Here is a 15,765-nt window from a genome sequence, read left to right as displayed (position 1 = left end):
ACAATGAGCAAACTTCGTTGTAGTCGCTTTGCTCACCCTGGGAAAAAAAGAGATTCAATCTCTAGAAAAATAAACATAGAAGCAGTGTTCAACGAAACGGGTCTTTTGAAAACTGCTTCGTGTTGTCGACTGGTTTGAATAAATTACAAAACGGTGGTTACTTTTCTAGATGTCATACACGTGCCATCGCTGACGCGATTTTCGAGGGCTGCTTGTGGTTCATGCGGACATAGCAGAGGCAGGCCATATTTACAGGCTGGTCTTTGAGCAATCGTTTGCAATAGTTGTATGTATGGGATTCGCTGCACATGCGATAAATGTATCGACAATACCAGCAGTGACCGCATCCCTAGTAGACACGGGAGGATTTTAGATACCAGGGCGATCACTTTCCCCTTGTTTGATCTGGAACATGGTGTGAAAAAATAACACGAGATGGTGCCTCTTACATTTTGTGAGGGGCCATACTATTCTTGATGGTCTTCATTGTGGTCAAAACTATTACTTTTTCTATAATTTCATAAGCTGCGTCGAAAAATATAAGTACACGGTAAAGGGAACTGAATGTTGTATCCATATCGGAGTAGCGCCTCCCAGTGGTAAATGGTAAAAAATTAAAAAAATATTACAAGCCAACCATTCACAGGAATACATTAATTTCAAGTTTCAACTCCACAGACCATAATGTAAAGGTATAGCAATATACCGTTTACAATATGGTGAAAAATATGCCCAGAAAAAATTGATGTGGAAGACGAGGAGGGAGACTAAGATTCAGTTAGCTTACATTACTGGTTTACACAAGCAGTAAGGTCATTAGTATTGTAAGAATATATGTTTTACCAGACCTTCCATTTTTTCAAGTAGGGGTAAGGGAGGGGGAGTACTTGGGTGTTTGCAATTTCAATATCATCAATAAGGATGCGGACATTGAAAATTACTCATTCGTTTGCGAAATACTGTGTGCGGTTTCGAAGCTAAAGACCGACATAACCATGCTTTGCTGGGTGTTAAATCATGCGAAAACGTCTACTTAGAAAGTGACGTGGCATAACAGTGTCATTTTGTGATTGACTGCGCCGTTTGTTTTATGACTGCTATTGGGGTAATCGCGGACAAAACTTTTTTTGGCAGTCTTGCTGCCAAGGCATTCGAAATGCAAGTAACTGGGTACAGTGCAGATACTTCAATACGCTCACGGCCATCACGAACACACCAAGCATACGAATGCGAATAGGAAGCGTATATATTAAAACATTTCCTGCAACCACGTAAGCGTACCATAGAAGGAATATGCATTACCGCGTATTCGCAACTCCTGCGAACTATATCTTTGAAAAACTAACGAACGTTATTCAACATACAATTTCTTCTCACCGAGAAGTCCATGAATTAAGGTGTATGGTTGACGTACGATAGCAAGGCTGTTGACAAGCTGTTCAGTAAACCATATATACTTTGCCCCTGACATTATTAGCAGTGCTGCTCTTCTGCTGTAAAGCATCCACCCCCACAGTGCTCGCACTCACTTTGGCAAAAAATTGAAGGGAACTTGAGGGCAGGGTGCGATGACTACAAGGAGGTAATCTACGCCGAAATGGTTCAAGGTCTCAAAGAAATAAAAGAAATAAGGTTGTTGTGATTTGGGGTTTTGAAAACACCGACTGTGATCTTGAGCAAAATATTACTTCGAAACAGCGTTTCCCTTTGACAGGTTTTCACACAAGTAGGCAAGTCAGACAGCGTTCTATAGTCGACATTTGCTTAACCTAGACCTAATAAGATTTAAATATTTATTTTATTGAGCAACCCGATGTATTCTTAGTGTCAACACTGCCGTCCCTGATTCGGTCTTTCACTCACTTCACCACTGAATGCATCCCCACTGTCACCGACCTTGAGCTTTGGAACAAGCGGGGTAGCTTCTACATCGTCCCATAGCGAAGCGACTAAAACAAAATGAGTGTCAACGCTGGGTACCCACGTGCAACTCGCAAAGTTCGTGAAATGGCGGAAAGTTCTCCACTTGAGGATTTGGTGCGATTCGAATGTAGCAGCGTGAGCCGATCGTGTACAACATCACGTTCGACAAATACTGCACGGCCGTCGCCACAGGCAGCAACAAGCACACGACAGTCGCTACAGTGATTTTAGAGGTCAAAATATTTCGCCGAATCAAAAAGAAACAGTTTTGCACGAAAACCGAAGCATCCATTCCGATAACAAAATAGCGGACAGCTATACAAAGTAAGGATAGTTGTTTTATGGGCTGCATAAACTTGTAAAGATAGGCTCAACAACTAAATTACCAACCATGGTGTCAAGCGCACACAAGCAAGCATGAACATATCCGGCTCGATGACTGCGGAAACTCCGTGTCACACCGCTGGTGGGAGATAACGCGGCAGCAGCAGCGAGCGAAGTGAGATTCTAGGAGAAGAACGCCGCAACCCCTCCCCCCCCCCCATCTCCCCTCCCCCTGATGCCTCGCAACGTCGAGTGCCTCGTTCACGACGGGAGACGGTATGCTTCCTGTCTGACTTCGTCTGGGCCCTATAACGTAAAACTATTCCAATATGTTTTTATTCCAATCTCCTGATGTCAAATTTGCGTAACTGCCGGCGCAAGCATAGCGCGGTCACCCACGGCGTTGCCTGAACAGACCCATCAAAGCTCTCCTCGTTCATACGAGGTCACCTTTGTTTACCTAAAAAACATATAACATTGCCTAGACTGAGTAGTTTGTGTTATCTAATTGGCTGACAAGAGGCGAGGAACACGCTCAAGTGGAGGGGGATTAGATAGGGCCAAGCCAGTGCACTGAAAGTCGATAACCGGACGAAGAAGGCGGTACCGACGTCTGCAATTTGTCCGCTTTCCCTTACTTAGCTTGCGGTACCTGATAGTAAATCGCGCAGGCATGCAACGGAAACTTAAGCATGAGGAACGGATCCTCAGCAAAGAAGTGGTGGCAGAACGATGTCGTAAACGTGCCGAAAGTGCTCAAAATGGTTACACGGCCAAGCAAAATGTTTTATTATACGCAAATAAACCCTAGCTCTCCGACAGGTGCGAGTAGCAAGTGCCTGAGCGATCGGCGGCTGCCATATTTTATTCCTTTCAGAGCGTAGCAGCCTGCTGCAATCCAGAAGAAAATTTTGTTTTGTTCGGCATATTATTGCATCTTTAACGCGTACACGTCACTTTGACGTGGTGAGTTTTTGCGGTTTGGTGACGTCGCATGACAGGCAGGTTGAGTGGGTGCAGCCCGAAAATTTTGACCAATAGCCGAGGGCTAATGGCGAAAATGCGTCTAATAAAAACTATTTTTCTTTTGCTCAGTCAAATCATGCATAATCAGTGTGTACACGCCATATCAGATGAGGAGCTATCACGGTTTTCGTGACGTCGCGTGACACACAAGTCAAATGGGGTGGCACAAAAAAGCTTTTGACCAATCGCGGAGGACTTTTTGCAGAATTGGAATAAAAAAGTTTGGACTAGTTTTACATTATAGCGCCCCTGTTCCGCACTAGCGAGATTAAGCCGTGATCGTCGGGTACCGTCGCACGCCTTCAGTCGTACATACAGCGTAGGACGCGCAAGGATCGTGTTATCGTCCTTGGACTTTATAAGGTCACTCACGGCCACGGCGACGCCGACGGCGGAACTGCACTTTGGGTGTCCATATTATTGCCACCGCGATAAAAAAATCTAACTTTTATTATCTCAAGAGGTCCATTGAAACTTTATAAGAGTAAATATTGTATGGTGAGGTTTCTGTTTATTCAGCTATTTTGGATTAGCCATCAGCTCTTGCATTTCTTTTTTTTTTTGCAGAGTGTGCGATCAGTGCCTAGCAAGTTCTAAATTAGGTCATATAGGATTTCGGGAGTAAGTAAATTCCCTTTAATGCATTCAGTGTTTTCTCCGCTGCTTGACCGAGATAATTTATTGCAGAATGGGTTCAATTGGTGCCACACTACAAATAGAGGAGACTTGAAATCGACAAATAAAACGCGTTCATTGGCAGCACTTTTTCATCCGCCTTGTGGATGGAGTATATTTTTTTTTATTCGTATTGTTAACTCCGTCTTGAGGTTCGTTGCATGGAGCTTGTAATGAACGCAATTTACACAGATGCACCCATATTTAGCACTGGTAAGCCAACAAAGGAGAGCACGTTTATCATATTATCAGGGCAGTGTTGAAAATCGCTTTTCTGCGCATCATTATCTAGTAAGGTAACCCATGCTTATAGACTCAGGAAAAAGAAAAGTGCAGAATGATTCAATAATCCAGTACGGGCTCGCATTAGTTGCACTTGGAGAGTGTGGTTTGTTCGTAAGCATCGTTTTTTGAAACTACTGCTTATGGAAGTGTTTTTGTTTACACATTTAGGCTTTCTTTAACTAAATGAAAAAGAAATGCAAAACGAGACCACACTTCGTGCCTCTAACTGTTAGTACCTATAAATTACATGCCTTAAGCCAATGCGAGCCAATGCGCCTATATTTCCTGCATATAAAGCGTATGGATATTCAGGCAATCATTTCCAAATGCGGTTGTGCCCTTCTTGATGTTGGCTACAATATGCAATACCTTAATCTCGCATCAATTGAATGCAAGCCCAATACACCATTAACATAACTCCTCGCGTAGAATCGGCAATTTCTTCCAATGAAGTTAATATTTCTCCTATACTGTGAAACACACATTTCCTACAAGTGTACGACTATTTAGTTATTTCGTTTCTGTTACTCTTAAGTACTTGGAAGAAGTCTTCTTAAGCAGAATTTTGTTCCTAATGGCATAATCAAAAACAACGTCCATTTTTTTCATGTAAGTGAATTTTTTCATAATTAACTTCTACGCTCCATTTCCTAACACATGAGCCTAATCATTGGAATGACTGGTTAATTGTAACAAGGCGAATAAATGAACAATGGTCGCCAAATGACCAAATTGTTAAAACGTGAAAAGAGTGCCACACCTGCGTATTAGTTATCTCTGGCACTCGGAATTTGAATGCGTCTGCTATTTGTAGAATGCATCTTCGTTGTTCGATAGCTCTTTAGCCATAAGCTTACCGCTGTCGAAGCTGTGCATATTTTGCCTACAACGACGTGTAACAATTCTGTGCTGTTTGTATCGAAACAGAGATTACGGTTCACTGTTTGTATTCTGGATATGACCCCTCTAATATCTGTGGTGAGTAACTTGGGGGCGTGAGGGGGGACATCATCAAATCGGGTGCGCGTACACCGTAACTGGCTAGTTCAAGGTGGCTAAGTCACAAGTCACTAAGTCTATACAATGCCGCTTAAGTACGGCGAACTTCCATGAAGTGGTATATTCCGATTGACATGAAGGATAGTCTATGCGGAAAACGTTATCTCTATCTTTGTATAAACGAAATAGTTTTTTGGTGGTCGTCTACATTGTCTTGAGTCAACTGTAACAGCAAGTACAAATTGTGAATAGCATCGTAGGAGAACCTCAGATCGCGGTATTATCAAGGGTCAGTGAAGATGCTACTGAACGTATGTGAAAGCCTAATTGTAGTGTCAGTTGTCGCGTTTGGCCAATCTTCAAATGCTTGCCTCTCAAACCGCAGACGTGTGTCTGGTGGTAATGAGCTTACAGTTTCATTAATTTTAGGAACCCGCGCAAAGCTCGAGAATCGCTTTCCTAATGGACGTACTGGCGAAGCTGTCGGGATGGTTCTTGCACTCGTACCAGAGCCACCTCGGGTACCTCGGTTCGCAAAACTGTTGCCGTCGCCGGTGCTAGTAGCGTCTTCATCAGCAGCTAAAAAAAATTGCAATAAAATGTATACACAAGAGTACCTAACCGTCTTCGCGATATGTTATTCGTATACGCAGGACCACGTTCTCACAACAAGCCTTTTCTCGTTATGCGCATATGTAGGACGCATTCCAGAATGCTTAGTAAAAATATGACTAGAAGCTAAGTTACTCCTCAGAAATAAAGATCGATAATATAACCTCTTCATTTTCATTATTGCTGGTCGAGAAATGTTGTCAAGTGCTTCAACAGCCTTCTCAATAACTTTAGGCGTGATATCGTCGCTGACGTATGCATGCGTTCAATTAAGTTAAGACTGCATTACTAACCACTTTATAACAGGCTGACACACTCGACAGGACCATTCCGCTTGTTATGCTCAGCAGCAACGACAGGAATCTCTGATTGAGCTGCACCACTGCGACTAAGCTGGCAGCTGGGCTCATACGCCCAAGCGTCAAATAAAAATTCACATGGGCGGAATGCACTACAAGTCAATTGACAAAGTGATGAAATGAATACTTTCACTCTTACTGGCATGGTGTGGTCCATGACACATTTTTCACATTGTTGAGGTTGCTCATGTCCTATCTTCACCCCAATAAGCACCCTGTCAAGACTGTTTTTGTCCAAGGGAACACATAAATTTAATTTTAAATTACGGAGTTTACATGCCAAATGCACTTTCTGATATGAGGCACGCCACATTTGGGGACTACGGAAAAAATCACCACCTGGGGTTCCTTAACGTGCACCTAAATCTAAGTGCACGGGTGTTTTCGCATTTTGCTCCCATAGAAATGCGGCTGCCGCGGTCGGGATTCAATCCCGCGACCAATCCCACGAATTTTGGCAAATAGCGAGTTAACGAAACGACCATGAGAGCACCAAGGCGCCGGTGGCTCGCTAGATAGATAGATTACGTAAAATTGGCAAGTGTTCGCAAAGGAATTCTTCGCCTGCAAATCTAGCGAGACCACGAACAGCTAGCAGTATTTCAGTAGTAGCTTATCTTGCTCCGGAGAAGTTTGAGGAAAACGGATTCTTCGTTTTTGCTAGGAGACGCTAAGTAAGCTGTGTCTTTATGAATGTCTTTAGAATTCCGTATTACGTACATATTCTTTTTTCGAATTTATAGCACTGTGAGTTTAAGGTATGCACAAGTAGACCGTGTGCGGAATTATTCATTTGGATGGAACACCCGTTCCTGTATGTCTTGATGTCCATCTCTTTTAGACTGGCCTTCAAAAAGTCCCATTTCTTGAACGCTATCAAGGCCGCACCCTCGCACTATTATTTGAAGCTTTCGTAGCACCAAATGCAGCATGCGTATTGTACACGGCATGTCGCAGCAGTATTTTCTTTTTCTATACCATGCGTTATATGACACTTTGCCTAGCACTTTGTGTCGTGTGTAAGGAGTGAGCTGTAAGCGCTCCCGTAGCGTCTATAGCAATGTGCAATGTCCGTATACTCACGCGGGAGTGGGGCGACTGAAGGTGGAATAGCCGCCGGAGTTGACACCTGTGAAAACACAATAAGATTTGAGATACGAACAGGTCTAAATACATGCAAGTGCACAATGAGCAAACTTCGTTGTACTCGCTTTGCTCACCCTTCGAAAAAAGTCATTCATACTGTAGAAAAGTGAACATAAAAGCTGTGTTCAATGAAGCTGGTGTTTTGAAAACTGGTTCGCGTTGCTGACTGGTTTGAATAAATTACAAAACGGTGGCTACTTTGAACGGTGGCGTTCATGATAGCATTTTTTCATCCGCCGTGTGGAAGGAGTATTTTTATTTGTTTATTCGTACTGTTATCTCCGTCTTGAGGTTCCTTGCACGTGTAGGTGTCAATTAAAGAGATTTACACAAATACACCCATATTTAACCCCCCGAAAAAGGAGAACACTTTTATCGTAATATCTGGGCAGTGTTTAAATTCAGTTATTCGGGTGGCTCGCATGCCCGCAATGCCCGCGGAAGAAATTAAGATTGTCGTGCTGCCCGGCGGAGGGCTCGATATTTTCGAGGCGGGAGCTGCATGCATGGCTACTGCCATCAATGCGGCAGCGGGAATTGAGGAGGCAGATCGAGCTGATGATATAGCGTGTTCCAATAGCCATCTGATCATTATGGTGCTCAGCACTCCGTGTGAGGAGCGAGCGAAGAAGTATGCTCGAATACAAGCTATCAACGTCCAAGGAAAAATATACGAAGTGAGCGCTTACGGAACGACCGCCCACGACACAGTCAAGGGCGTGATCAGGGGCATAGCGCTCGAGGCCAGCGAAGCCGAAATAATACAGCAGATCGTTACAAAGTACAACCGCCTTGTAGTGGGGGCGAAGCGTATCGGGAACACGACGACAGTAATCGTTGTGTTCAACGGTATCAAGGTTGCCAAGTATGTACGTTATGGATCCACGTTCTATCCGTGCAGTCTCTACAGGAAGCAAATAGAAGTTTGCAAAGTATGCGGCAAGGTCGGCCATAGGCGCGACGTGTGCCCCACACCGAACGTACGTGTTTGTCTTTCATGCAGTGTTTCTAACCCTAGAAAGGGCCACAAGTGTGTGCCCAAGTGCAAGCTCTGTGGCGAAGAACAGGCGCTGGCGATGGGAACGCCATAACGCCAAAGAACAGCGAAAGCAAGCACTTGAATCAAGCTCCTTTCCACGCCTAGGACGCTCCCGTTCGCGCAGCGCTTCCCGTGGCGGATCCCGCAGCGCGTCGCGCCATGCACCACGCCACGCATCGCGCTACGTTTCCCGTCATGGCTCGCGCAGCGCATCCCGCGGCCGTGACTCATCGGACAGGAACAGCTGCGGGCGCAAAGCGATCGCGCTCCCGTGACAAAGTCAGCTGGGCCGACGTAGCCAAGGGTGAACTTAAATGCAGCAACGCCAGCTCCTACAGTGACACTAGTGGCCGAAGCACACCGAGCAGCTGGCAGGCGTGGGTTACCGGCCCCTACTACAAGGAACTCCAACAACTCCGCGCAACCAATGCGACGCTGGTAGAAACCACGCGCCTGCTTGCCGAAGAGCTAGCCGAGGTCAAGAAAGAACTTCAAGCACAGCAAGCCAGCAAGCCTATCCAAGGACAGACCCAGCTCAGTCACCCGAGACACCTACACCCACCACCGACACGCCATCACACCAAGGCACAGAATCAAAGGACAAAACCCAAGACGCTCCCCAGGAGGAGAAGAGCACCGACCCAACCACCAAGAAACGAACACGCTCTTCATCACGACATTACAAGGAGCTGACCCAATTGGAAACTCAGCTCGAAGCCAAAATTGAAGCGCTCGCCAACACCTACGCCCGCACGGCTGCCGTGACCGACCAACGACTGGCACTTCTGGAGGAACTGATCACCACGTCCTTCCGCACCATACAAGAGCGTTTCGAATTCATTGAACACACCCTCAAGCCCATAGTGCGCAGCCCTATCTTTTCAGCGGAATTCGCCAGCCAACCATACCTTCAAGAACAGACGCAAGCCGCACCCTCGCCACAACTATGTCGCGACCCCAATCCACTATAGGATCGCTACCGGGCCTTACGGTCTGGCAGTGGAACTGCCACAGTTGCAACAACAAGAAAGCAGTGCTGCAACAACATATTACCACCGTAAACAAGAAACCCGAGATTATCCTGCTGCGAGAAACGGCGATGGTGACCCCCACCTTCCCTGGGTATCGCGCTTACGTTATCCCAGCGGAGGGACGGGGCGTCTGCACGTTCGTCCGCAAAGGGCTCACGTTCATCGAGCACCAACTCAAACAAGGCCGCAGCCGCGTGGAATACGTCTTCACCGAAATCATCCCAAGAAAACAACGGAAAGGCAGCCTGTTCATCGCCAACATCTACAGTAACCCCTACTACACACAGCCAGCAGCCAAGCCAGAGACAACACGTTGCTGATCGGAAGCGACTTCAACGACCCCATCGAGCGCGGGGTTATGTGAAGGACACGGCCAAGGGACGGTGCTTATTACAGGATACCCTGAACCAGAACTGTGTCCTAATCACGGCCCCAGCGCATCCTACCCGCATCGGCAACTCCGTAGCATGAGACACCACACCACACCTTACATTCATCAAAAATGACCACACGGGCAAAGTAACATGGTACAACACAGGCGTCGACCTGGGCAGTGACCACTACATCCTCAAAATTACGATACCCGACCAATTACGGAGCAATACCATTATCATAAGTGGACGGACTGGGACGAATTCCGTAAGAGGCGCCTAACCACAGCACAAGACATCACAGAGATCGAAACCTGGGGCGCTATAACGTAAAACTATTCCAAACTTTTCTATTCCAATTCTGCTATCAGCCCTCCGCGATTGGTCAAAAACTTTTTTCGACCACCCCCCATTTCACCTGTCTGTCACGCGACGTTACAAAAACCGCAATACCTCCCCATCTTATATGATGTGTGCGCACTGATTATGCATGATTTGACAGAAAAAAGAAAAACAGTTATTTCTGATTCGACCCCTTTTCGCCATTAGCCCTCGGCTATGGGTAAAAAGTTTTCGGGCTGCACCCACTTCACCTGACTGTCACGCGACGTCACAAAACCGCACGAACTCACCGCGTCAAAGTGACGTGTACGCGATAAAGATGCATTAATATGCCGAACAAAACTGAATTTTTTTCGGAATAGCCGTAGGCTGCCCCGTTCCGAAAGGAATAAAAGATAGCTGCCGCCGATCGCTGAGACGCTGGCTACTCGCACCTGCCGGAGAGCATGGGTGTATTTGCGTATAAAAAAACTTCTTGCGTGACCATGTAACGTTTTTAAGCACTTTCGACACGTTTACTACCTCATTCTGTCAACTCTTCTTTGCTGAGGGTCAATTTTAGCGTCATTCTTAAGCTTCCGTTGCATGCCGCCGCGATTTTTGACCAGCCACCACAAGCTAAGTAAGGGAAAGCCGACCAATCGCAGAAGCCGGCACCACCCTCTTCATCCGGTTATCGTTTTTCAGTGCACTGGCTCTGCCCTAGTGAATCCCTCTCCACTTGAGCGTTCTCCTCGCCTCTTGTCAGCCAATTAGATACACCAAGCCGCTCAGTGTAGGCAATGTTATTCGTTTTTCAAGCAAACAAAAGTGACCTCCTATGAACGAGGAGAGCGTTTGATTGGTCTGTTCAGACAACCCTATGGGTGACCGCCTGGTGCTTGCGTCGGTGGTTACGCAAATTTGACGTCAGGAAATTGGAATAGAAACATATTGGAATAGTTTTACGTTATAGGGCCCCTGGGGCCTTATAACGTAAAACTATTCCAATATGTTTCTATTCCAATTTTTTCACGTCAAAAAGCACCGGGCGGTCACCCACAGGATTGTCTGAACAGACCGATCAAACGCTCTTCTCGTCCATACGAGGTCACTTTTGTTTGCTTGAAAAACGAATAACATTGCCTACACTGAGCGGCTTGTCGTATCTAATTGGCTGACAAGAGGCGAGGAGAACGCTCAAGTGGAGAGAGATTCACTGGGGCAGAGCCAGTGCACTGAAAATCGACAACCGGATGAAGATGGTGGTGCCGGCGTCTGCGATTCGTCGGCTTTCCCTTACTTAGCTTGTAGTGGCTAGTCGAAAATCGCGGCGGCATGTAACGGAAGCTTAAGAATGACGCTAAAACTGACCCTCAGCAAAGAAGAGTTGGCAGAATGAGGTAGTAAACGTGCCGAAAGTGCTTGGAAACATTACACGGTCACGCAAGAAGTTTTATTATACGCAAATACACCCATGCTCTCCGGCAGGTGCGAGTAGCCAGTGTCTCAGCGATCGGCGGCAGCCATCTTTTATTCCTTTCGGAACGGGCAGCCTGCGGCTATACCGAAAAAATTCAGTTTTGCTAGGCATACTAATGCATCTTTATCGTGTACACGTCACTCTGACGTGGTGTGTTCGTGCGGTTTTGTGACGTCGCGAGACAGGCAGGTGAAGTGGGTGCAGCCCGAAAACATTTTACCAATAGGCGAGGGCTAATGGCGAAAAGGGGTCGAATCAGAAATAACTGTTTTTCTTTTTTCTGTCAAATCATGCATAAACAGTGTGTACACATCATATCAGATGGGGAGTTATTGCGGTTTTCGTGACGTCGCGTGACATACAGGTGAAGTGGGGGGTGGTCGAAAAATGTTTTTGGCCAATCGCGGAGGGCAGATAGCAGAATTGAAATAGAAAAGTTTGGAATAGTTTTACGTTATAGCGCCCCTGGATGGCGGAGCTCCGCGATGCAGTGCGCTCAGCCACAAAGACCATAGAAACAGAGGAGGACGTCATCATCATGGGGACGTCATCATCCTGGCCCATGTGGGAGAGGCCAAACGTTCGATACAGGCGCGTTGGAATCAGCACCGGCTGAATCGCAAATTGAAGAAGAAGGTGGCTGACTTAAACAGGGCCATTGAACACCATTGCATGCTCCTGTGCCGTCAACAGTGGCACGAAATCTGCAACCGAGCTGACAGGGAACTGCATCGCAGTTGTACATGGAATCTATTTCGGCATCTCCTAGACGAAACAAAGACCAAGTCCTACAGGCGCCACCGCCTGGCCCGCCTCATGCACACCATCACACAACAAGAAGGAAATGACGCTGTTATCAGGAGCCTGGAAGCCAAGTATCTGCCAGACACGCCAACGGAAACCCACCCGCCATACGGGGGGCTGCCCAACGCGTGGCTCAACCGAGACATTACCATATCAGAGGTACGGGCAGCGCTGCACGAGCGCAACACCCGCTCAGCAGCGGGCCCAGAACTCGTTACAAACATGCTACGCAACCTGGACGACGCTTCAATAGAGGCCCTAACCCATTACTTCAATGAGTGCTGGCATTCGGGCAAACTCCCCCGACATTGGAAAACGGCAATAACGATCTTGATTCCGAAACCGGGCAAACAACTAGACATCGGCAACCTGCGTCCCATCTCGCTGGCGTCCTGCGTGGGCAAGGTGCTGGAGCACGTGGTCGCCAACCGGTGGCAGGAATACCTAGGGAAGGAAGGCCTATATCCTGACACAATGATCGGCTTCCGGCGCAGACTCCGCACCCAAGTTGCCATGTTACAACTCAAACAAGAAATCATCGACAACAAGACACAAGACAGCAAAGTAATTCTGGGTCTCGATTTGCAAAGTGCATTCGACAAAGTGAAACACTTTGCCATATTAGCACAAGTATCAAGATTCAACATGGGGGTAACCAGCTACAATTATATTCAAGACTTCTTGACCAACCGCACGGTCGAACTGCACGCCGGAGACCTCAAGCTCCCCGAACACAAGCTCGGCAGTATGGGTACTCGACAGGGCTCGGTCATCTCGCCGTTGCTCTTTAACCTCGTCATTATCGGGGTAGCGAGGGCAGTAGTGGGGCCCAGGGTCGGGCATACGCTCTACGCCGACGACATTACCCCACGCAATTCGAGCACCTCTCTACCACCAAGACGGGCCGTAGTATACTGACGTCCCGGGCTTACAACCACCAAGCTCCCAGCCGGCAACCGTGCGAGATCACAGATGAGGCGCGGGCCCACATTTACGTGGACTCCATCCCGAAAAACATGCACCCAGAGTACAACCAAGAATGGCGGCAGGCGCGGGCCAAGGCTCTCACCGAACAACACGCCCAAGACCCGCATGCCCGGTACGTGGACACCGCGGAATACAAGCGGGAAGGCTTCGCGGCAGTGGGCGTTGCGGCGGGTACCGGCGCCAAGACAACGGCAGCGAGCGTGCGGTGCACGAACGCCACAGACGCTGAGGAGGTTGCCATCGCTCTGGCGATTACCGAGGCCGAGTGTCGCACCGTGCTGTGCGACTCGAGGAATGCCGTGCGCAACATTGCCAAGGGGCGAATATGCGCGCCGGCGTTCGCCATCATCGGCAAGCTCCAACTTCAACACCGCGGCAGCACCATCCGTATGAAGTGGTTGCCGGCGCACGCCGGCAAGTGTGCATCCTCACCGAACCACAACGAAACGGCCCATTCGGCGGCGCGAGCGCTTACTTTCCGTGCCCCTGAGAGTGACTGCTCCGTGTGGTGGTTCGAAACCAAGGACAGATTGACTAGTTATGCCGAAATAACCGTGTTACCGCTTAGCTCGACGGACAATGCCGCCTCCCCACCAGGCCCTCAGTCGGGAGGAGGCCGTAATCCTAAGGCAAATACAGAACGCGTCACTCCTCGCCCCCGCAATGCTGCACGTGCTTCACCCAGAGCCCTATCCGAGTGGGCTGTGCGGTGTTTGTGCAGCGGGTCCGGCGGACCAGTGGCACATCATGTGGGACTGTGCCAGGTTCCCCACGACAGCTACCTCCAGGGCTTAGCCACCCGAACTTCAAGGTGCGCTGCAGTCTGCAGACAAGGACTCACAACTATGGGCCGTCCAGCAGGCCCGGGGTACGCTCGAAAAGCACAAGCCTCATGACCCACTACAAACTGGCCCAACTGGGCTAGTGCAGAGTAGGGTATAGCCCCGGGTTGACACTTGGCCAGCTTCACGAAGCGTTCAAACCGTCGTTTGCCGGCACTTTATCAAAGTTATACCGTTCCTCTGCTATCCTAAATTCGTTTTTCTGCGCATTATCATCCAGTAAAATAACCCATGCTTATAGACTCAGGAAAAAAGAAAAGAGCAGAATGGCTTAATAAACCACTACCACCTCGCAATGGATGAACTAGGAGAGTGTGGTTTGTTCGTAAGCCTCGTTTTTCAAACTGCTGCTTTATGCATGTATCGTTGTATATATTTAGGCTTTCTTTTAATAAATGAAAAAGAAATACATAGTGAGTCGACACTGCGGCTCTCTAACTTTTAGTAGATATGAATTACTTGCCTTAACATGCCTGTTATCGAGCCACTGCGCCTATATTTCCAACATATAAAGCGTGTAGGTATTCGGGCAATCTGTTCTAAATGCGCTTGTGAACTTTTTGATGTTGGCTACAAAGTGCACTGCTTTAACCTACGATCAAGTGAATGCAAGCTCAATACACCATTAACATCGTTTCTCACGTCGAGGCGATAATTTATTCCAATGAAATTACTATTTCTGCTATACTGTGAAACAGAAATTCCCTACAAGGTATCGCCTATTTGGTTAGTTCCGTTCTCTTCCTCCTATATACTTGGAAGAAGTCTTCTTAAGCAGAATTTTGTTCCAAATGGCATAATCACATAAAAAGCAGCCCTTCTTTCATGTAAGTGAATTTTTCATAAATATCTGCTATGGCGCGTGTCCTAATACATGAGACGAATAAATAATCAATCGTCGGAAAAATTACAGAATTGACACATTGCCAGAAGAGTGCCACGCCTGTATATTAGTTCTCTGGCACTGTCAATTACAATAACGTCTTCTATTTATAGAATGCATCTTCTTTGTACAATGCCACTTTTGCCACAAGCTCACAGCTGTCGCAGCTGTGCATAATTCGCCTACTACGACGTGTAACAATTTTGTGCCGTTTGTATCCAAACAGATGTTACGCTCTACTGTCTGTTTCGTCAATATGGCTCCTATAATATTTGGGGTAAGTCATTTGAATGGGGGGTGAAGGGGTACATCATCGAATCGGGTGCCTGTACACCGTCACTGGCTAGTTCAAGGTGGCCACGACGACTGTTGCACGGTATCATACCGGTGGTCGGCTCGACAATATCACAGGTCACTAAGTCGTTCCGATGCCGCTTAAGTACGGCGACCTTCCATAAAGTTGTATATTCCGAATGACATGAAGGATAGTCTATGCGGAAAACGTTATCTCTATGTATATATAACCGAAGTAGTTTATTGGTCTTCGTTGACATTGTCTTGAGCCACATTTCCCAGAAAGAACAAAATGTGAATAGCACCGCAGAAGAACCTCAGATCACGATATTATCGCGGGTCAGTGAAGATGCTATTGAAT

General features: G+C 47.3%; 1 protein-coding gene across 3 annotated transcripts in view; it reads right to left on the bottom strand.

The window, feature by feature from the left end:
- LOC135921779 (uncharacterized) overlaps positions 1-15,765 on the bottom strand; it is a 186,836-nt gene that overhangs the window by 37,557 nt on the left and 133,514 nt on the right. For all 3 annotated transcript variants that reach the window (XM_065456089.2, XM_070523483.1, XM_070523484.1), the window contains 2 exons: positions 7,287-7,332; positions 5,705-5,811 (listed from right to left, as the gene is read on the bottom strand). In XM_065456089.2, the coding sequence (XP_065312161.1) occupies positions 5,705-5,811; positions 7,287-7,332 (153 nt within the window). The remainder of the gene's footprint in view (positions 1-5,704; positions 5,812-7,286; positions 7,333-15,765) is intronic.

Source organism: Dermacentor albipictus, chromosome 8 (assembly GCF_038994185.2).
Source record: "Dermacentor albipictus isolate Rhodes 1998 colony chromosome 8, USDA_Dalb.pri_finalv2, whole genome shotgun sequence".
In the NCBI taxonomy this organism is placed as follows: domain Eukaryota; kingdom Metazoa; phylum Arthropoda; class Arachnida; order Ixodida; family Ixodidae; genus Dermacentor; species Dermacentor albipictus.
Note: the sequence above shows the minus strand (reverse complement) of the source record. Positions and strands in the feature narration are given on the sequence as shown.